Source organism: Corapipo altera, unplaced genomic scaffold, assembly GCF_003945725.1.
Source record: "Corapipo altera isolate COAL_440 unplaced genomic scaffold, ASM394572v1 23, whole genome shotgun sequence".
Classification (NCBI taxonomy): domain Eukaryota; kingdom Metazoa; phylum Chordata; class Aves; order Passeriformes; family Pipridae; genus Corapipo; species Corapipo altera.
This window is the reverse complement of record NW_020884878.1, coordinates 7,200,407-7,224,211: the sequence shown is the minus strand read 5'-3', so window position 1 is coordinate 7,224,211 and position 23,805 is coordinate 7,200,407. Positions and strand designations below refer to the sequence as shown.

Here is a 23,805-nt window from a genome sequence, read left to right as displayed (position 1 = left end):
ATCTCCTCTCAGACAGCATTTCTGTGATGAAGAACATTACTCTGTACAGCAGGGTTTGCCTGGATATACCATCATACAAGCTGTACATCCTGTTCAGTACTGGGGAGGTCACAGCTACTGAACCTCAGACTCCCCAGCTCTACCTCCACCTCATGAGGATACTGCAGTAGCAGTCCCCAACTTTTCATCAGCCCAGAGACAGAAGATGTTTCCTTCCTACCATGCCAGAGAATTTATATGCAGGAGTAATACTCCGAAGTCACGTACCTCTAATCCTGTGAGCACCTGCTGTGGAACCCTTGTATTAAAACACACAAGAGTAGCTACATACCTGGAGGGAGATTGAAAAGCTTTCCTAGACACCTGGGCTTTGCAAATTTGATTCCCACAGCTGATAAAACATACACAAAAAGGGGTTTGCCTTTCAAAGGAGGAAAGCCACAGCACTTTCCCAATGACAGACCACGCCTCTTCAGTTTCTGTGGGTGGGGCAGCAGAGCTAAAACGAGTCATGGAGAGCAGGGCTTTGTTTTCTAGTGCCATTTGTGTCAGGCTGGAACATGCCCCAATGCTTATGTCATCTCAAAAACAGGAAAGCTTCTCTTTGATGTTAATCAAGCAATATAGGTAGCAGATTGATTATTAGACAAATTTCAACTAGTAATTGCCACCTGTCTCCCTTTAGATGGGCCTTTAAACTTTCAGAGTTGCAACTTCTCGGTTGAGAGATGTAAATGGAGAAATTTAGAGCCTTGTTGGAGGATTTTATCATGCAAAAAGTATTTCTCAAGCCCTCTGAGGGTCAGATGTTCTAATTTGCATCAAATAAACTAAATATTACAGCAGTTTGACAGCCATTTCTCTCAATCTCTGGCTTAAAATTAATTAGAAACAAATCCAAAAAGCTTTCTTCTTCTTTTTCCTTTTTTTTTCTTAAATTGATCAATTGCTATGATTTGGAGTGTTTTCTTTGGGGCAGTTTAGCAGCTTTTATAAAAATCTAACTCATGCATACTTATGCCACACTTACCATGGGCAATCTGCATCCAGGAATGCTGGGGAAGTCATGATGCTCCATGTGGTATCCTACATTAAAGGTGAGCCAGTTCAGAGGTCCATAATAAGAGTATGTCTCATACCCTTTTAAGAACATGTAGTGTTCTGCTATGAAGTGCCCAGAAATGGGATGTAAACCCAAGCAAAGAAGCGTACCTGCTATTAAATAAATAACAGGTTTGAGTCCCCAAAGGTTGTAAATGATAAGGTTTACAGAAAACTGTACAAGAGCATTGAAAATTTCCATCTGTGTAATCGCTTTGGGGTTCACATACAGTGGCCTCAGACTGTAGAACAGAGGTTGGAGGATAAGCCAAAGCAGTTTCCGAAGGGGTGTACAGAAAAACCAGCCTTCAAAGTCCGTGGGAATGTCCACATCCAAGCTGTCCCCTCCCAGGTACCGGTGATGGTCAATGTGGTATTTCTTGAAGGAGGCAGAGTAAGGGATGCCAATCGGCAAGTTGGCAAAGATTGCGAACCACCGGTTCCACTTGGCCTGCTTGTTCCCAAAGGCGACGTTGTGTGAAATATCATGGATGGCTAAGGTCAGCGAATGATTGATGCAACCTCCAAAACCATAAGCCCAGAAGAAAATCCATTTCCAAGATAAATCTTTCACCAGGTAGCATGCCAGAAGCTGCATGAAAACCATTCCAGATACAATCCACTTTAAATGTGGATCAGGTCCCATCAGAGTCTTGATCTCCGGATACTTTGCTAAAGGAAAAAATGCAGAGAAAAACTTCAGTAGATCACGGTTAGGTAAACACAATCACCACTGGGACTCTCTGTTTTTATCACACTATATTTGAGGCTCTAGTTTTATGAAATCATAATTCGAAAGTAGAGTTGCCACTATGATGAAGGCTTTACTAACATATGGGCTCTATTCCCACTTCCAGCATCATGTCCAATTGTGATTGATATCGATATATATAGATATATACAGACATACAAAAAAAAATACCCTGATGGTAAATCTGTGGCATCATGTGCCTTCACCACAACGAGTATTTCTTCACATTATTGGTATGCCAAAACCCACATGATTTAAGCACTAAGAAGCACCTTCTGTCAAGTTTATTATTTCCTTTTGTATTTTGCTCAGATCAGATGTTTTTTTCCACAAAAGGGATACAACTGTCTTCTTCGGAGCCCTTTTCACACTGTTGCTTCAAACATATTAGCAGAGGAAAGAGAACCAAGCAACAGGCTCGCCAGGTTTTGCTCTGTGGTTAGATGATAAACGCAGCATTTTAAAAAAAATTCCTAATTATTTGAGTGTTTACCAGTGCTCACAACATGTACAACTCTTCACATATGGTAAGATCACAATAAAGTCAGTAATATTATCAGGATTTTGTAAGACACAGAAGATTTTTCTCTGTTCCCATTCCTCGACCTGTTCCCAAGTCACATACCAAAAGCAGGCATAAAAGCCACAAGATAATCATACAACAGCTTCATGAGGCCTCACAACTACTGCAGTGTCAAAGAGACATGGGCTAGGCTTGCCAGGTCTGACTCACATCAGGCCAGGACTAGCTTACTTATCTTTGGTTCCAGCAGCCATTCATCTTCCTTTTAAAAGAAAGAAAATACAGAGTACAGCTTATCCTCTAGGTGCTGTTCATCGATACACATCTCCTCTTTACAAATCCACACTTCTCACTTCTAGTATTAACTTGCACAGATTTTTTTCTACTGTTTTACGACTTTTACCTACCTACTGACCTCCCTCCTTTAACTCATACTCCGCATTTCTCAAAAATTACACACAGATAAGTGCATAGACAAGTCACTCGCTCTGAACCCTGAGGTTACACAGTGTGTCCTGTAAGTTTGATAGGCCTGTTTTATTCACAGAAAAGTAAACGTCATCTGAGTGTCACAGTGTAACACCAATGCAATAAAATCAGATTACAATGACCAGCATCTATGCAGCTGTATATGCTATAAACAAATGCTGGAGACAATACACGTAGTTTATGTGACCTTGAAAGCAGTGGCAGGTATGGAGTGCTGAATGCAGAGAAGGCTTTTGTAAAAGTGAAGCCTGAGAAGCCATCAGAGAGATGAAGTACTACTTAAGGAAGCAGATTGATGTGGTCATGCTTTGTAACCATTCCAACAACCTTTGAGCCTGTTAGCCAGCTTCACCTCAGCGTGACAGAGATTAGGGACAATAAAGACTAGACAAGTGCTGTGGAAGATGGTGAGAAAAGAGATAGTCTCAATTCTTCTTGTGAGGACAAGAGGGCCAATTCACCACGAGGAATATTCAGGCAAAAGAGAGATTTTTCTAAGTGGTGGGAAATCTCTAGTAAAAGTTCGTATCTTTCTAAAGTCAGTCAAATTTTTTTGATAAAAATCTCAGGAAAGTCCAAAGGGTTTCTGTTTTGCTGTTTTGCTTTCGTTCTTGTTTTCATAGTTTTTTAAAATTATAGTTTTCACACTAGAAAAATTAACATGCTAAAAATTGTTCCCTAGTACCTGAATATGTACCAAAATTCTACATGAAGTGCTGCTTATTCAAAGTCCACTCTAAAGAATAACTTGATATAATGACCTGGTCAGAAAGACTGTTAAAGATATGCAATTTTATATAATTAATTAATCTCCTGCTTAGGGGCCTCTGTTCAGAACCCAGAAAACTCTTTAATAAATCAAACCACCTCAATTGTTCAGTTGCACAGCTGGTAGATGTAAGTTACTGAAGTGAAAAAAAGAGATGAAGAAATGTAAAACAACCAGATCTGTTGGACAGCTTGGTCAAATTAAGGCTATATGGTCTTAAACTCTGCCAGAGAGGTTTAAGTTAGATATTAGGAAGAAATTCTTTACAGAAAGGGTAATCAGGCATTGGAATGGGCTGCCCAAGGAAGTGGTGGATTCTCCATCCCTGGAGGTTTTTAAGATGAGACTGGATGTGGCCCTTAGTGCAATGGTCTAGTAACTGTGGTGGTAGTGGATCAAGGGTTGGACTTGATGATCTCAGAGGTCCCTTCCAACCCAGCTGATTCTATGATTCTATTTTCACAAAAAAAAAAAAATTAATGGGATGGGAAAATTGCTTAGAGATGCTTTATATTGTCATTTGAGAATAATGGAAGTTTTTTGACCTATTTCTTTCTGTAGCAGTCAACAAGGACCACAGATTCCATTTAAGAGGTTTCAGAGCAGTTGCTGCCAACAGGCAGCAACAGTGTGTGCAGACAGCAATGCAGGCAAGTTGCATTTGTCACAGGTGACAGCTATTAAGTAACTTGCTAGGGTTTAATATTAAATTCAACACATGATTAACTCCTCTCTCCAATCTTTCCTCAGTTAATCTTTGCATACTAGTCAAACCACAGTAGTGTGGCTATTTATCATTAATACTGATAAACCTGTCCCATTTCCACGGCATGGAGAGACCTCAGGTTTCTCCCCATGAAGAAATCATGGCTTGGGCAGGGGTGTGGTGCTCGTAAGCTCACTGGAGGCTAAAAGCCCTGCTGGTGGAGTAGCCTGCCAAAGATCTGTTCATTCAGAAGTGCTTCAAATGCAGAATGTTGAATACTGACCCTGCATAGACTTGAGGCTAAGCACTCCTCAGTGAGACACATTTAGTCTCAGATTAAGTGATCCTGATGACTGCAGTTTATGTATAACATACTGAAACAAAGATGTGATAACACAAATATTTATCTCCTTTTCCCCTCACATTCATGCCTTGCAGTCAGCTGAAAGACTGTAGGTGCTGTACAAACCAGTCATAACCTATCTGCATGTCAAAAAGGAAACAGAGAATCAGAGGCAGGGTTACTGGCAGTGCTGAACCAGGAGGCACAAAGGACTATCAGACCCCTGGCAGCCAGCCAGTAAAGACCACCTTTGTTTTCTACACATTGCACTTTGCAAAGTAAACAGACACCTACTCCCCAGTCTTGAGACTGCTAGAGTTTCACACGAGGAAGCATCTGAAGTGAGCTTCTCATCATGCTGCTCTTTCCTGAATTGCTTCCATTTTGGTCTTCCTGAGAGCTTTTCCATTCTAAGAATGATGAGCTTCTATATGGCCAAAGTCCATTGCTTCCCAACAAGCACCATGGCAGGGCTAAAACATGATGTAATCTAGAGCTAACTCTTCATTATGCAAAATTATGGCACGGAGAGGACACAGAAAGAGGATAAAAAAAACAACCTCATGATTCAGCCCTTCTAGATAAGGCAGCTGGAGTTCATGTGTGGACACATGACTTGGGACAGGGCATGGCACCCACAAATTTATATGACTATAAAGGACCAGGTTTTGACCTTTAGAGTTCGATGAGAACAGCAGAGCTCCAGCTACTCGAGTGTCTACACGGCACATTTTCCAGCCTCTGGCTTATTGAGGAAGTCCATTAGCTCAGCCTGGCAGACAGTTTATCCACGTGTGCTGCTTCTAGTTGTCCAGACAGATTCATTATACTACCTTTTGGAGGGTGGGGATACTGGTGTAGATATACAGCAGTACAGAAGCAGGACTTTTCTGTCTCCCAGGTCAGCACACTACAAAAGCAGCATGGGAACTTTAGTAGAGAAGGTAAGTGTAGTTAATAATTCTGCTCAGCCACCTCCACAGTCTCTATACATAACCTCAGAGCAGCTGAAAGCTGCTCCATGATGATGAAAGACATTTCCCACCTGTACAACAGTGTGGATGAAAGAACAGCAGTCAAGAGAGAATAAATGCTGCAAGAATATTTTCAGAAGCGTTCACAATTCTGAAACAACCCATTTACTGAATTAACATTTCAGAGAGATCACTCCACTGTCGTGTGTAAGCATCAGTCACCTTTCTAGAGGCAGGTCACACTCAGCACAAGTTTCTAAACTGACAAATTAGTCTGACTACATATTTTTAACTTGATGTTTTTCTCTGGAGATCCAGGAACACTCACCATAGCCCTACTGTGATCCTCAGTTAGTGCTGGATCAGTTGTTCCTGGAGAGGCCATTGCTAGGTCCTGGTGTTCCTCCTCTTCAGGAAACAGCAAATATCTTGTTCTGAACCCTCACTCAACCTCCATGCTACTGACACTGTTCCTGAGGTAACTCAGAAGAGCCCCAGTGATGGTACCAAACACAGTTTCTTGTTGATGTGACATCACATACTTTACACTTGCACATTTTGGTATACATGGGATTTGGAAGTGAACAAGAACAGGAGCTTTCCATAAAGACAGTGATAGAGGTTTAAAGGAGCAGCAGCCTTGCCTACATCCACAAGAAGCTAGTAATAACAAGAGAAGAAATTTAATTTCTTGATTTTCCTTTATTTTGACCACAAGTGCAACGTACAGATATAGTCAAAGTGGAGATACCATTCAGTATAAGGCACTTAGGAGGTCTGTTAAAGAGAAGAGGAAAAAAAAACCTCTGTGACACTGCTGTCCTGGACTATGTTCTGTTGACTATGAGTCCCTGCCAGAACAAATAAGAGACACCAGGCACAGGATGTAAGCTTTACTATCCCATGTCCTATACTGGAGCTGATATTTTTACCAAAAAAATTAACAAACAAAAAGAAGACAGTTTACTGACAGGACCATGTTTTGCCTCATAACAGCTCAGCTCATGAACATGCTCATAAACAGCACAGCACAGCACACCTGAGTCCTCAGTGAAAGACATGGAACTGTTGGAGCAGGTCCAGAGGAGGGCCATAAAAATTGTCAGAGGGCTGGAGAACCTCTCCTGTAAAGAAAAGCTGAGAGAGTCAAGAATTGAGGCTCTACTACCTGGAGAGGTGAAAGCTCTAGGAAGACCTTATTGCCTTTTAATATTTAAAGGGGGCTTATAAGAAAGAGAGGGACTGACTTTTTAGTAGGGCTTGTTGTAATAGGACAAGGGTTTTGAACTAAAAGAGGAGAGATTCATTCTAGATATGAGGAAGAAATTTTTTACAATGAGGGCAGTGACACCTTGGCATAGGTTGCCCAGGGAGGTGGTGGATGCCCTGTCCTAGGAAACATTCAAGGCCAGGTCAGATGGGGCTCTGGGCAACCTGATTTAGTTGAAGACGTCCCTGCTCATTGCAAGGGGGTTGGACTAGGTGACTTTTAAAGGTCTTTTCCAACTGAAACTATTCTATGATTAATTCAAACCATACGTGGGCCAAGACACTGGACACACAGAGGACAACAGGCATGACAAAAGCTTCTGGCTCTGTATAGTCTCCTAATCCCTCCAGCAGGCAAGCTAATAAGAAACCTTTTTACCCAGCTAATTACACTGAAGTTTTATATATCCACTGTGCAAGGAAAAATGTCTTAATCTTGTACTTGCCAACCACAAGCCTCTGAATTGCTTAATGCTGGCTGGTCCAAGGGAGGGGGCTCACTCAGAAGTGCCACCAGAGGGAAAGTACCCAGTGGTGCCACACTGCTGGTGTCAACAGAGATGGATGATGTCAACACATCACTATGTCAGCACATCACTATGACAGCAGCTATAAACTTGCTTACACTTGTTTGCTAGCTAGTTCAGAGGAAAGGGATGTAGGAATGCTAGGAAGAGGACTTCCAGCTGCCTCTGAAACAACAACCCACAATACGAAGTAGGCTGAAGCCTTTGGTTCACTTAATACATTTTCAACAGAGGACTACAAATGCCTAAACCAGTGACTTTCTGCTCATGTGATTTATTTCATAGGTGATGCCCATAGGGAATTGGCATGAGCACTGAGATAGCAGCTATTCTGGATGTGCTCGTCAGAGAACAAGCACATCAGTGGCAGCACTGAGCCCACATACTGCAGAATAAAGGGGAAACAAACTCAGTTTCTTTGCCAGAAGCACATGTAATTCAGAGCTTTCATTTAAGCTAAGGAGAGATGCCTATGCATATTTCAGTAGGTACAATTTATCAGAATTTTCATAAATGTGAGGTTTAAATAGGCAACAGAAGAGACAGCTGAAAGAAACAGTAGATTAAATAAGGCACAGCTGAAAGCTATACTCAGACCAGATAACTGCTAAAACAAAATGCATTTTTTGCTTTTTTTATTGTGTTTTACCCCTCCTCATAGGCTAACATCTCAGCCTTCCTACAGAATAAAGCACATATAAAATGCTTGCACCATCTTTACTCCAAAATAACTTGGCAAAGAATTAATTATATAATTATTAATTATTCTTATATGTTAGATCATATTCAGATGTTCCTGGTCTACCCTGAGCAACAGTGAGTAAGCCCTCATCCTCAGCAGCAAACAAGTGCTTCCCTAAGGATCCTGTGAGGCAAGACATTTTCTGACCAACAGAACTTTACTACAGTAACTTTAAAAAGTTAGATCCAACCCATGGCACAAATATGATCTCATGCTTCCCATGTCACATCATACTGCTCATTGCTTGCATTTGGGAAACTGTTTGCAGGTGAAATAACCATACATTTTGTGCTTATGGTGTTACCTGCATCTGAGCAATGCTTTTTTCATCTCTCAAGAGTGACAAATCACCAATACTTCCCACTGTGCAAGACTATAGTTCTTCAAGTGTTTTGATCCAAAAAATCCTTACTGACGCTAAAGTAGAAATCCTATTTCTACTAGAAGTAGATACCACCTCTGTGTTGTACCCTATATCTCCCTCTAATAGCATTTTTATAACTATACAGAAAGGCTAAGCAGATCTAGATGAAAAAACCTTTCTTCCATCAGGAAGTTTTTAGCCAGGTCTTTCCCTAACAGAGCTCATTGCAGCATTACACAAATCTCAGTCCTGACACCAGGCAGTAACAGCCTTTTCATAACCAAGAGGGCGAGAGAATAGCAATGAAACAGTTCCATTTCATAAACTGAAAGGCATGAATAACGTGTTCAGGAACACGTACAATGTGATATGGGTCGAAGTGCCAGCTTGGCAAGGGACCTCCCCTGTAACTTAGAAGCAGTTGGCACCTAGACAGTACGACAGTACCAAACACAAGCTACATTTTAATACCTAGATTCTATGAGTAAGATATGACAAAGAGATAACAGAGAAAGGATTACCTCTCCCTTGCACAAAACCTTGATCTATTTGCTGGTATAATTATAGCCATTAGGAGTCACACCTCTGGTAGGTTCATCTAGTGCAACAAAGTCCTGCCACAAGCTACCTCCCAGCCAGCCCAGTTGATAAACACAGCTCACAGCTCTGCAGCTCAACTGGAACAAGGTGCCCACAGGAGTTGTGGATGGCTCATCCCTCTTAAGTGTTCTAGGTCAGGTTGGATGGGGCTTTTAGCAACCTCACCTTGCGAAAGATGTCCCTACCCTTGGCAGGGAGATTGGACTCACAGAGTTCTCCTTCAGACACGTTGTCACTGACTACAAAAGTCTTACAGACACCTAGGCTACTAAGTCACAACTTTGTGATAGACCATTTTTACCTCTCAGTTGTTCTATCGGAACATTGAGGCAACAACCCAAAGAAAGAAACTGCCCTACGTGTTTGTCAGTTTGCTCATTTTATTTTTCTTAACAGACAATTTCCACTTGCATTTAAATCCAAGTAGCCATGCCTGAGAGAGACCAACATTTCAGAAAGCTGCAGCATAAACAGAGAACAATCAAGTTTCAGTGCTTAGCAACTAAATCATTAACCTATTTGGAGGGAAATACTTCCTTTACCAGCATGGAATGTTGTCCCCAAGGCATTGCTGTATAAAACAACAGAAAATACATGGACTTTTACAGATATTTGTTCATATGCATGTAAGATTCTTACAGTGTTCTCCAGCTCAATGGACACTAGACATTTCAATAAGTACATACTTTGGGTACTAGGGGTTTGCTGATCCTCAGGCTTTGAATAATACAAGTGAGGACCATGATACCAGCATCATACAGGATACCATGACAGCTTCAGTAACTTTTGGTAACATTTTGGTATCATGACACTAGTGTCATGATCCATTCTGCCTTGATTGTTCTGCCCACATCTTTCACGTCTCTCTTCCTATGTTGTATTTCTCTATTCCTCTCCTTCTGCTCCCACAGCTGGGGCAGCGGGGGCTGTGAGAATAGACCTTGATTCCAATCACTTGTTCTGAACCCAAAGGAGAGGTGGGTAAAACCTCTGCAAGTGTACAGTTGAAAGATCCTAAGAAGAGTTTGTTGCAACAAGGGTAAGGGTAAAGCCCTCTTTACATAATACAACTTCACTGTGGTCTGCAGTCCCCATTCTACAGCACAACCAGAAAAGCAAGAGATTAGTAAGAGTAGAGACCCACCATAGATACTTCTACCCACAGCTCACCAAAATGTAGTGCCCTTGACTAAAAGGATGAGTAGCACATCAAAAAGCATCATTTTCTATAATAATATAATTTGACTCTCTACCTTTATTACATAGTAAAATAATTATTATTTTCCTGGTTGTAATTCAAACCTGTACCGGGATGTTCCACCGTGCAACTATACCGGAAATGTTTTTGTCATTTAGATTAATCCTGGATTAATCTATCAGATTGTGGAGGACTTAAAATACTGCACCTAATTAGCATATACCCTATGCATACGCACCCTGAGCTGCTACTCAGCCACAAGTTTTCCAGTGCCCTTCTTTATAAGAGTACTTTAAAAACTTTATGCTACTCATTAGAGGGGGAAAAAACAGAACAACCAACCCATCCAAATAAAAATTGAGGAAAAAAAGTAAAAATTTTATTTATTAATAAAAGGTTGGAATTGTATTTTCAGGAGACACGCAACAATACTCTGCAACAATTCTGAACTATCAATTTTTCTCTGAAACGATCTTCAGAATAGCCCAAAGCCCCAAAGTAGAATAAACCTCCCGACCCAACACACTCCTGTGCGCAGTTAACACGAAAATACAGACGCGCACTTTGTCCCTGACAAGCAGCGGGAGACTTGTGATTGTTCTCTAGCAAACCTCACCCACATCCCCGTTGACTTTACTGCGCTCCCGAGACACTGGGAACAAGTGCCTTCGGGAGGGCTCCCAGCCCGCAGTCCGGGCAGCCTGGGAAGGGCTGGCACCCGCCGGGATCCCCCGGCGGCAGCCAGGGTGCGGTGCGGGCAGGTGGGCGCAGCTCTGCCCCTCCGGTGAGCCGGCTTACCGCTGCGTCCGGAAGGCAGAGAGTCGGGGCAGAGCTGCACCCCTCGGGGGAAACACCCCTCCGAGCCCACTGGGCCGTGGCTCTCCACAGTCTGGACACCCGCCCCGAGCCGGTCTCGGTACCGACACAGGCGGACCCGGCGCCGATCCCTCGCCCCCCCCGCCCCGTCCCGGAGCGCAGCCCTGCCAGCTCCGCCGGCGGCCGCTCCCGAGCGCCCCGACGTACCCAGGATCTCCTTCCTGCGCTGCGTATGGGGCTGCTCCGTGTAGACCCACTCGAAGTCCTCACGGGTGACGCGGTTCCCCATGGCTCCCGCTGCGCCCCACGCTGCGCTGCCCTTATAGCGCTGCGCTGCTCTTATAGCTCCGCGCCCAGGAGGGGCGGCTCCCCTGCCCGCCGCCGCCCCGCAGGTAGGCACTGGGGCTGCGGCTTCGCTCGGGTGTGCAGGAGCCGCGGGAGCTGCACAGCCCCGCCGTGGTGTGCAAGGGAACCCGGGAGAGAGAGGATGCCTCGGACCTGGCTCTGGGTGCAGCGGACGGGCGGCCGAGGTTCGCTCTGCTGCAGGGACCTCGAAGGCAGGCGGGAGAGGTGTGGGGGGGGTGGGCGTGTTCGCAGGGCAGCAGGTTCCCCATCGTGCTGCTGCCACCCCCGGAGTTCAGCACAGCCACTGCATCCATCCGCGCCTGGGACGGCTTCAGAGCAAAAGGGGAACTGCAGCGCTGCAGATCCCCGGGCGCTTCCAGACGTGGCTTTGGAAAGCAAAGGTAGTCCAAACGCCATAAATCCAGAGATATGGCCCTAAGCAGAACGTGGCTTAGGGTAAAGCCCAGTTGTGTGAGCTCCTCCCAGAGGGGGAAGACCTGGGACGGCACAAATGCGACCAACGCCTGACACACATTTCCTTGCCGCCCTGACACATCTTCATGAGCTGTCCCGGTAGAATCCAGCCCTTGGCTGTGTCACACTTCACCCCTGCAGCTCTGTGGCCCATTTCCCAGGTACCGTCCCTGCTGGAGTAGCAGGAAATCACACTGCTCCCTTGGTAAGAAAGCCAAGCAAAGGACTAGCTAACCTTAAAACTGAGATAACCTTACTTACCTCTCTAGCCATTCTGATTCACAGGCAGAGTTACACATATTACATAGTGATGTTTCTAAACACACACAACCCAAAATTAAAGTGCTGCCCTTGTTCCCACTATGTTCTTTTGCAAGTCCGTACCTGACCTGCTGTCCATCTTCACTCACTATCCCTGTCATTAGTCCTTCCATCGACAACATCACATATGGATCAGCTGCAATGTTGTTTCATTCTGTTTCAATATGAATGTCTCTAACACCCTTCACAGCCTCCTACCCTTAAAAAATGCCTATCACAGCTGGCAGTTAAAAGGGGGGAAAAAGCAGCCTTGAAAATGTGAAATGTCAATATTTCTCAGCAATAATTGTTGCCTATAAACACAACTTACTTTAGTCTAGTGGAACTATTTAAGATTTTTTGGTAGCACAGTCACATATGGGTTAAAAAAACAACAACCAAACAATCCACAAACCCAAAATGCCGTAGGAGGCTTTTTTGAGTTTGTTTGGGTTTTTTTCCCTGAAATGGTCTAAATGTAAACCCCTGAATAATTAAAGGTCCAAAACATTTTGAGTGGAAGGACTATGGTGTAAAGGAAAACAACTTTACCCACAGCAGGAGCAGGATTTTAACCACTTTACTGTTACAGGTCAGCTCTCTGTAAGAACAATGTTTTTTTCACGATTACTCCAGCACGAGGCTGGTGCTCTCCCACAAAGCTGCAGGGTCCAATCCAGTAATGGACTATTAATCCAAGTGAAAGATATTACGCATTTCTGGAAGAAACTGATTGTTCAGAGAGCAAATGCATTGGTATCTCGGCCTAAACTTCTAATTGGCTCAAACGTTTTGGCATGTTGACAGTATCGGTGGAGAAGCCAAAGACATTATGAACATGATGACACCCTTCTGTCACTTCCTGCTCAGGAGTGCTTAAGGTGACTAAAAAAGTAAATTAGAGAGGTAGTCCATGCAGTTACAAAGAAAACAAATATGACTTCATCCCAAAAGTTTGTCCAATAGGATAGTGCTATTGCATATTGCAAGTTACGCATGGAAACTTAAGCATCTCCTTTGTAGGCAACGGCATCTCCTTTATGTAGCTCATTACTATAGACTCAGCCTGACCACATGAGAAGAACAGAAAGCTTTTCTGTCTCCAGTGAGCTGGCATCTGTTTTTGAGAATAGAATTTCACACTTTCTATTTCTATAATAAGCCAAACAAATCATACTAATTCAAGAGTAATTGTGGATGCCAGACAAACAAGAAATGCCAGCTTCAGACCGTCTTCTAGAACTGGCAAAAGTATTATCTAGTTCTGAACCTTTGGCATCCTTAGCTTTACAGCATCCTAGTAACAATCATTCACAAAGGAAAAGTAGGGATTTTAATGTCACACAGCAATAATAGCCCTTTTAATGAATATTATGACTGTGAACTCTACAGATTCATGCAGTCACTACACTTTATGGCAGTTCAAATGTGCATGGTCAGGTTCTCTCAGCTGCATCCTTCCTTTCTTCAGCAATTTCCTATATTTGTTCAGGATTTCTAAATATTGGGAAGCCTAGTTGAGAGAAATTCCAAACACACTCAAGGGGAAGAGCACAGTTGCTGATTCTGTGCAGGGTACCATCAAAATATCTTGTTTATATAGTTTTAAGTACGCATCACACTCACCTCCAGCATCCCAGGGTAAAAAAGACAAAAATCCTTTGCTTCACAGAGGACATGACCTAGGATATACAGCTCTGAAGCAAGACATATTGGTCCTTCCTTCCACACACCCAGGCAGACTCACACTTCTCCACCCAAAGCTGCTTTTCCACCATGAATGTATTTCTGCTACACAACCCAGCTACTTCCTCCTTCTGCTCATTAAAAGAACAAGTGACAGAATAAATACAGCAGTAACACCTGCACACGTCTCCTAGTGACTACTGCCAGCCTGCAGACCAGGCTTGTGTGTTTGAGGTTATCTTAATTCTGCCCTGGTGTGCAGGTCTTAACTTCTCTTCTTCTGATTTTCAACAACGAACCTTTGTTAAAGTTGATGTTCTGGAACTAAAATAAAGTTGTCTGGCAATTTTATCTCTAAATAAAGTGTTTTCTCTTCTGCACTAAGAGCTCCATACCCCATGACAGACTTGTACTTTCAGCTACTGCATTACCTGCTTTCTTCTCTGCCTATATAAATTAGACCTTCCTTCACTACTGGAAGAAAACACAGCTGTGTATTTGCTTGTTTATAAAATATTTTGCAGTCATTTTGAATTGGATGTCATGCTCTGACTTCATGTAACTAGTGCCAAGGTTTACAACCTAACATACTTTATCGAACAAAGTCAAATTTTCATAGGCAGCAGTTTGTAGATGAGCCATGTCATCAACACACACACCGAAGTTAGCTTAGGGGAAACAATTTGCCAATAAACCCTACTTGCTGTTTCCCCCTCTCACCTGTGCTGACCCTTCCTGGGATCGTTCTGGATTTCTCTTTCCAGTGGGTTAGCTCTAGGCCAGAGGTGTGAGTTGAACTGACCAAACAAAAGTGCTCAGGAGTTGATGCAAAAGAATCTTAGGGGGATAAAACCATGTTTCTTTGGGCACTGGTAGGTTATTAGATAGATTTGTTTGTATTATGCGTAACTCACCTTTCATACAACATGGCGCGTTCATACCAAGGCTGCCCAACAGCCCCGTTTGCCCAGCGCTCGGCGAGCTGGCTCATGGCATCTCTGCCTGGGAGCTCCCAGAACGAGAAGTGAAGTTCAAAGAAGCAAACAGCTCCCTAGGAGATGGTCTCAGTACTGCCCAGCTTCGCCCCTCCTCCCCTGCCGCCAGGTCTCCCAGCTCCCCGACCTGTGCGGGGCGCGCATCGCTCACTCCTCGCCTCTCTCAGCCGGCCCCGCGGGGCTGCGCACCGTGGGAATGACCACTCCGCAGGCCAGGAGCAGCGGGAAGCGCTCAGCGGAGCAGCACGGGCGGGGTCGGGCGGATGTTGGGGCGGGGGGGCGGCTGCGCGGCCCAAAGGCTCCACGGCACAGCGCCGCTGCAGCGGGGGCTCGGGGAGCGCCGTCCCGCGGCAGTGCCGGCAGTGCCCGCAGCGGGCAGCGGAGCCGGGATCCCCCTGGATCAGCGCCCTCCCCGCTGCTGCGAGCGCTGCGCGCCCCCTGCCGGCACCGCCGCACCGGGCTGACGGCAGGGAGGGACATCCCCGGGGGCACGGACACCCCCGCCCCGCTCCCCTGCCCGCTCCAGGGCACAGACACCCCCCTGGCCCCCTCCCCCGCCTGCCCAAGGGCACGGACACCCCCCAGCCCCGCTCCTCGGGAGTGGCCGCTCGCCTTGGCCTCGGCTCCGTCCTCGCTTTGCCTCAGAGAGCGACTTTTTGCTGTTTCCTTTCATCCCAGCAAGCCCGACCGTCTCTCTGACGTAAGGGCAATCAAGGGAAGGATGGCTGAGGAAGCGCTCACTTCGGTTGGTTTGGTAGCTTCCAAGTGTTCGCGCTTCCTTTAGAAATATGTCCTTAAGGAATTTAAAAATGTTTTTCAAGATGTTTTCAAAAATATTTTGTCTGAAGACTGACAAATGCAGCGCTGCTGTAACTAACGACACCGCTGTGATCCGGTACACAATGTATTTAGACAGACCGCTCCCGCAGAATTCACATGGAAACAATTTCCTCTTCTACATAAATATTTTTTCTCGTAATACATTTGACCCTGCTTTTCAGCTTTTCCAAAGAATCGCAATCTTTCTGCAAAGTAATTTATTCCACGGAGTGCTTTATGTTGTTCAGAGGATTTGCAATTGCTTTCTCTCACGAGACGTATTTGCTGTTCCACACCGTAAGTACTTATCCCATGGATAAGCTTATGCTGCCCTCCCTGCAATCTTGGCGTTTCAGGAACAGTTTTACTAGGATCCTGGTACAAACACCTGAATGGAGTGTGGTAACTAGACTTCTATTCCACAGCAAGAATGTTATAGGCAAAAAGCAGCAACGCTTGTAATCTATTCAAATGTGAGCATCTAAGGGGTTCACTGTCGACAAGTGTCAGGAATATGAGAGAATTTGGGTTCTGTGAAGAAAGGTACCAGATTAAACTGGGATTTCTATCTTATCCTCTAAGCATTGATGAAACTCTCCTCTAAAAGCCCCCACTACTGTACATTGCTGGTCTGGCAGTGATCTCTAGACTGCAGCTTACCCTCGCAGATCTGCTTTTCCGAACGTATTTCCCGATACTCAGGTTTCAACCTAATGCACTTAAAACCTTTCATTTAAGGGCTGCTGAGCTCCCTTCTGACAATAGAAGTCACGTGGGGTTAAAAGGGGCACTTTGTTCAGCCTCTCGAAGTCAGAGACTAAACTTTGAGTGGAGGAAAAAAAAGCCACTTGAAAATGGCTCGCTGTGTGTGTGTGTGTATGTGTGGACGTGTAGGGAGAATTTCCTCTGCAGGGAATAGCTGGAGAACAACTTTGATAAGCAAAAGAGCTAAATTCCAAAGATTATGTCATACAGGCTCTTTTCACTTTCAAAAAATATTTTTAGTTAGTATTTATATTGCAGCAATATGTAGAGACCCTCCAAGATGGACTAGGATTTGACTATAAAATCAAAAAGTAAAATTACAATTTTTCTCTGATGAGTTACAAATCCTTCTAATATAAGCACACTACAAAATGGATTAATCAGCTTTGATTACACCTAAGGAGGATGAGGTTTTACACTCATAGTTTATCAAACTCTCAGTTGAGTCACAGTATCTATTTCCTCCTCATGGAAACCTAGCTAAGTTGGTTTAATAAACAAAATAGCTGCCCTTGGGCTTTCATTGAGAGTGTGGCAGTTTATACTTCTTATTTATTTTTATGTATTTAGCCTTGTTCATTTCAATCTGAGACTATTTTTCTTTTAAAATGTAACATTAACTTTAGGGATAAATCTTGCCTAGTGCTACTGGGATCTGTCCGGTGACTTCAGTGGAAGCCGAGAGCTCAGCACTTTCCAGCATCAGGTCTAGCGTCTGTAACCCAGGGAAACGCATATGCAGGAGAGCTAGAGAAGCCTTGCTATTTGTAGGACAATCGGCATGAATAGGAGTTGCAGATTTGTTTCCTGGCCCCAGGGAGCAGTGAGAGCAGTTAGGACATGCATTCACAGTCATTGCCTGTGCTGGCAGGTGTGAAATCGTACCATGCTGGCTCAACTAATAGGTCTTATCTCCCAGAAGTTTCTACTTCTTGTGTTGCCTAAAATTCGCAAGATACGGACTACTCAGACGTCCACACACATCCTATGTTGATAGGCGTAATGTGACTCCTTTGTAAAGGTTGAGGATTTTTGGAACGGTAGTTTCATACCCTCAGCCATGAAATCGGGAATGAAGGAGAAAACCTTCATTTATAATCATCAGCTTTAAAACTCAATATAATAATTTGTATTTTCCATGCATAATTAAAGGGCTAAACATTTCTAGAGTGAGGATTAGTCCCATTGATTCATGCATCCTTTCAGACAGTAAGAAAAAGAAATTGTATGATCTTGTCCTAGCAACAAAACCTGTTTAATGAAATTGGGGTGATTAATGACCATAACTTAGAAATTAGTTTGGAATGGTGGCAGTGCAACTCCCTCATTCTGCAAAATGACTGATGAGAGAAAATCCTTCCTTGCTGTGCTCAGTCTCAAAGACACAAGCAGATGACAAATGGAGGAGAGCACTATAAATCTCACCAAATTAATTGGTGTAGCTTTGTTAGCTGCTTTGTTTTCTATTCAGTGGAATCTGAAGTAGGATGTGATACAGCAAAGAACAGAATAATTATTAAAAATACCAGAAACTGAAACAGAGAAAAGAGGTGTACACAGAGTTCATTGCTTGTTCCTAGTCATGGTCAGCAAGCAGAACCTTATGCTCATTATGAAGCTTTAAACGCCTTTTGTAGGAGTCCATACACAAATTGGGATCAGGGATTTCACTCATGTTTAATTAGCAATCTAAGGAGAGAGGATAACATTTGTAGCAGAAGCTAGTGGGCCGTAAAGGCCAGGCATGGTGGCAGTTATATTAGATCAGTTGGAGATGAGGAGGCTAAATTATGAAGGAGGCTAAATTATGAAGGACTATAAAGGTAAAGTTAAAACCACATTTCGTGCAGAGCTGCAAAGAGCTAGGACAAGGACTCTGGGAAAGGATGACACAGCTAATTAACATTTTAGTGCATTTTACTTAGTGAATTACTTTAATGGAATTGTAAATCCCAGTTTAGATTTCTTCCCGAGTTCTTTTTTTTTCTCTTCAAGACCTCACCTGTTTTAATTGACTAATAAGGCATTCTAAATGAAGATAACAAGGAAAACCTGATATCTTGAATTTGCAGAACTCATTCATTAGTCCTAGATAAGTCTTTTACAGGTGTTAGCAAGAGAACCCTTTATTATCAACTACTGATTTTCTTTTCCTCTCCAGTCTTCTTTACACAAAAGCAAAAATACCATAAAAGCAATCCGTGTCGCATATTTAACTAGATATGTAAACATTATCAGTTTAGCAATCGGTGTTGGTTTACAGTGGGAGGGCTAATCTTTCTTCTTAAACATTAGACAAATAGATTGTGTGAGAATGAGAGGAAAAAAATAGGATATCAGAAGTTTCCAAATCAGTGAATTTGAAAGGCTAGGTGAAACAAATCAGGAAGAGGGTGTGTTGACCCTGCTAGAGGCAAGAGAGAAGGTTGTAGATGTTGGCTGTAAAAAGCACACTTGCTTCACAAGTTTCACACTTCAAATTTCTTCTCTCATTTTAATGTAAACTGGAGAGGGCAGGAGTAGGACTAAAAAAAAAAACTATCCAAGATTTAGAAAACAAGCGTTGATCATTTTGTTCATTCATTTGTACTTTGTGAAAGATTAACTTGTTTTGTGTAACCTTCCTTTTCTTAAAATACAGCACCACTTTTGTATTTGCTAAATAATTCTTTTTAAAAGAGCAGTTACTTAGTTTTGGCTAGATGCAACTGAGATAAGGGTCAGGACAATTAGTTCTGTTGTACAAAATGAGAAACAGTTCTTTATATAAATATCATGCAACCAAATACTATACACGAAGTTGGATTAGTACAGCAATGACAACTACGGTTCGGGAAGCTGCCAACTGCAGGAGCCGTGTCCCAGGGGCAGGGGAACCAGGGGACATGCACAGGGATAGACAACCCCATTGGTTAGAAGGTCACATGGGTTTAGGGGATAAAAGGAAGCACCGAATTTGAAATAAACCTCTTTGATTTCCACCTCACAAAGAGCAGACTGCATTTCTTTATCATATAAAGACTGCGGCCCAACAGCCAACTACTAGTTCATCACAAGAAAACAAAACCCACACAACAGTAAAAAGCACGATATTGATTGAGTGGCTAATGATCTTGAGTACTGACCATTATCTGCTGATGTTATATGGAGCATATCTGAGAGATGGGTTGCAAGAGTTCTCCAAAACCAGGGTGCTACAACACCTCAAGGATCCTGTGTCTTCCTGTGCTATAAGCAGCACTGCTGATTTCAGACTGCATTAACAAATACTTGAAGTCTAATAAGGACACTGAACATCCCAGGAATTGCAAAATAAAATTACAAATAAAATTTTAAAAAATTAAAATAAAAAAAGAAAGAAAAGATGGAGCCATGCTCTTCTAGTAGTGCACAGTGAAAGGACTTGAGGCTACAGGCACAAATTGCAATACATGAAGTTTTACTTAAATATAAGCAAAGAACTTCCTTTGGTCGAATATGGGAATAGGTTGCTCAGAGAAGCTGTGCAGTCACCATCCTTGGAGATATTCAAAGCCCAACTGAACACAACCCTGAGCAACCTGCTCTATTTGACCCCACTTCTCAGCAGGGGTTTGGACTAGACCATCTCTAGAGACCCCTTGCAGCCTCAGCTCTTCTGTGATCCTGTGAAACTGAAAAGATCAATGTCTCTCATTCAAGGCCCAAGTTTAGTATCCTCTGGGGTAAATTGAAACAAAATGTTATTTTTCAAACTATCCATGTATGTCACCTCTCTCGTGGTGGCAGTAACCTGTCTGCAGAACCTTCTACTACTTACACTGATGTAACTCTTCACCCTAAAACAAGTACCCAGCACATACAATCTCCTGTAGTACTTGGCACTAAGTATACAGAAAAATTAAAAGCTGAAGGAGGTTCAGAGGAGTAAGAAATGTCTTAGAGAGCATGCATCTTGTCTTCTTTTTCCTTCCTCTCTTTTATCTCCTTCCTTCTCCTTCATTTTTCTGTGCGTGGTACTGATGGCTCAGGTAAATGTGGATGGTGCTGGTTTTTTTACAAGACTGTACCAAAATGAAAAGGGGTGAGCTGTCAGTAACCTACAGCTTTATAACTTGTCCAAATGACTTCTGTACAGAATTACTATACTTTTTGAGCCGGCTTTGAAGTTGCCAGCTTTGAATCCTGAGGTTTTCCCTGCACACTGAGGTGCTGAAGAAAGGCAGATGCATGAGCCAGTTCAATCCAAAAGAAAGGAAGGCTCTGAGGACAGTAGAAGCTGGGGTTGTCAAGAGAAAACCCAGGAGGTTTTACTCTTTCAGTTAAGTGTGTTCAGGACCTGAAACCACCACAAGGAATTTTGCAGTGGCAGGAAAGGAGAGTGGAGATAAAACAATGCTGGTGGGTGTGTGTGAAAAGTTAAAAACAGGCTGCTGCAGACTGATGATGGACTACAGATTCTTGCAGTAGATTTTATGGAAAAAAACAGAGGAAAACACCCCAAAACAGCTAAATCTGAGGCATCTAGAGCTTGTTGAGCTTGTAAAATATATTCTTTAAAATTTACTTGTTGTGGATGCTTAAAAGAATGTTTTATTTCCAATGGAAGGTTTAAAATTTTTAAAATTCACCACTACCACCACTTTTTAAACGTGTCTAGAAAACAAGCTGGAGCTCTGAGCATGGGGAGCAAAACGGGGTGCATAGCAAAACCAGGCAGGAAGATAAGAGATTACCAAGGGGGAAAATTTTGCTGCTAATTGGACAGACGACAAAGTTTTCTTTTAAATACCTTTTCATCAGGCAGCTTTCACATCTTTATTTTTCCTTATTGCTGTTCTTGTCAAGCAGTTAATGAAAAACAATGTTAGTTAAGCAAACCATCTCATTCAGGATAAAGAGAACTGTATAACGAAAAAAACACAGAGCTGATGAAGAATATTTGTATCATGTTACATTTTCCACAGAAAAATAATGAAATATGAATGTGGCAGCAAAACATTAAAACACTGGCTTTAAGCCAAAGTATAAGGAAAAAGCAGAAAACATTCAAAATAAGGTGGTTCTGATGATTAAAAACTTAAAAGTACCTTTTCTGTCCAATATTGTATAACTGTTTGCAGAAAAAAACCAACCAACCAAAAAAAAAAACCAACAACAACAACAAAAAAAACACACCACAAAAATGAAATGAGATTGTGCAAGATTATTAAACTATTATCATTGACCTGGACCAAAAATTTTATCTTGATAAACGAAAGAGACTCGTGACTTTGTTCCTATATTTGACAAATACACTAACACCAAAATAAAACCTTCACCCTTCACCCCAAGGGCCTAATCTCACTTGCTCTGAAGGCAATGTCAGTTCTGGTGGGAATTCAAGAGCAGGACTCAGTGCAACATGTAGGTGACATTAATATTTTCTCTATGCAAGCTTACAATAAAAAGTATAACTGAGTTGTGCATTTTTCCACACCCCCCCCCCCCCAAAAAAAGGCAAGAAAAAAAAGAACTCCATAATGACTCACCCTGTTTTTTATTACATTTAACTTTTATGGAGGGGCTAGGGAGACTTTATTCTAATTCTGAAATCTTATTTTTAAAAGCTACAGAACTATTTTTCCCGCACTGTTATACACATCCTTCCAACTATAAACAGGGGGGCAGAATTTACATGTAAAGCTCTGGAAATCTCTCTAAAGGATCTAAAAACTGCCTTTCAGTTTATGTGAATTTTACAATGTAAACTTCATCTTGTAGTTTTCTTAAAATGGGAGTGCTAAGTATGACCGGAGAGAAGGAATTCCGAGATCTCCACAAGTTATGTAAATTTGTTGCTATTTCTAATACTTAATAGAAAAGTATTTCCTAATCTCATCACTAGGCCAAAGCTATTGGTGTCTTGAGACTTGGGCTAGACTCACTTTGAGAACACTTCATGCTGAGGTAGAAGAAGAAAGTGTTTTCTAGCAGGAATCTTTGATCAGTTTTTATATCGTGGCAATTTGGGATATGAGCAAACAAAGCAGTGGTGTAGTGAGAAGTGAAGGTAAAAATGGAATGTATACTTGCAGCAGCCTTGGAAATACTTATGAGGCAAATCTATACTTGTAGTTAACCTAAAACAGGAAGGAAAGCTGATGTAACAGCAGAAAAAAAAAGAAGGAATAAGGAACAGGAGAGGATCTTGTCATGAGTACAGAAGGGCTATGAGACACGTTTTAAAATCCTCACCTTCAGTAGTACTTATTTTGTATAACTCAAGACTTTTTCGGTTTTGGGTTTTTTTTAGACGTATATAGTTGTAGAGCTACCAGTACATTAACCTCTGACTGAAGATAATATACAGTTCTTTTGAAGGACTTTTCATCACTACCTGTAGAGAACATTTTATAATTACCGTAGCTCTGCATCTCCTATTTCTAACACTTTCACATCTGCTTGTTCGTATCAAGACAGAGACCGGTTTCTTTGCAAATACTGCTCCTGATTCATACGCACACAGGCCTGACCCTTACAAAGCCAATAACGAGATGAATGCAAAATACTAACGAGTGGTACTTTTCCCTTGGCACCTCTGCAGGCAGGGAAGTTCCTTGGTAGGGTGAGGAAGGGATGTCCTGCGGCAGTTGGCAGGAGGGGAAGTCAGTGGAGTGTGACTGGAGCAGGGAGCTGCTGCCTTTGCAAAGGACGTACGGCTGTGCTGTTCGAGGGGGTGAGGAGTCTGGGGATGGAGCGATGCCTTAATAATTAAGGCAAATACCTACACCTGATATTTTAAATGAGGGGTTCGCTTCACGTACTGGAATTCCGTGCAGTGACTGAATAGCAATGCATCGATTGTTTTAAACGCTGTTCTGGGTGACCGAGTTCACGCACTCGGCTGCTGATCGCCGCCGCCGGCCATGAGTGGGGGCCGGGTTCCCAACAGCCACCGGCGTGTCCGGGCGCATCCCGAGCCCGAGCGCGCAGGAACGCACCGGGACTCCAGTCACCGGGACTCCAAGTCACCGGGACTCCAAGTCACCGGGACTCCAGTCACCGGGACTCCAGTCACCGGGATCCGCTCGCAGGCCCCGCCCGTTACCAGCCGCGCTCCAGGGCACCCCCTGGCGGCCGCAGGACGGAGCACGGGGCCCCGCGCGGGCCGCGGGCGGTGCTCCCGCGCTGGGAGGGGGCGGTACCGCCGCGAACCCATTGGCCGCTCCGAGTCCCGGGGCGCGCCCCGCGCTCGCAGCGCCCCGCGATTGGTCGATGGCCGCCAAAG

At 43.3% G+C, this 23,805-nt stretch overlaps 1 protein-coding gene across 3 annotated transcripts in view; it reads right to left on the bottom strand.

Annotated features, from left to right (window-relative positions):
- The window catches only part of DEGS2 (delta 4-desaturase, sphingolipid 2), a 31,785-nt gene extending 8,160 nt beyond the window's left edge, over positions 1-23,625 (bottom strand). For 2 of the 3 annotated variants that reach the window (XM_027638287.1, XM_027638288.1), the window contains exons 1-2: positions 11,380-11,490; positions 1,031-1,773 (exon numbers count right to left, since the gene is read on the bottom strand). In XM_027638287.1, the coding sequence (XP_027494088.1) occupies positions 1,031-1,773; positions 11,380-11,461 (825 nt within the window). In that variant the 5' untranslated portion in view covers positions 11,462-11,490. Of the gene's footprint in view, positions 1-1,030; positions 1,774-11,379; positions 11,491-23,595 lie in introns of those variants that run through there. The other variant, XM_027638289.1, reaches the window with a different exon arrangement.
- Between the last annotated feature and the right edge of the window lie 180 nt (positions 23,626-23,805).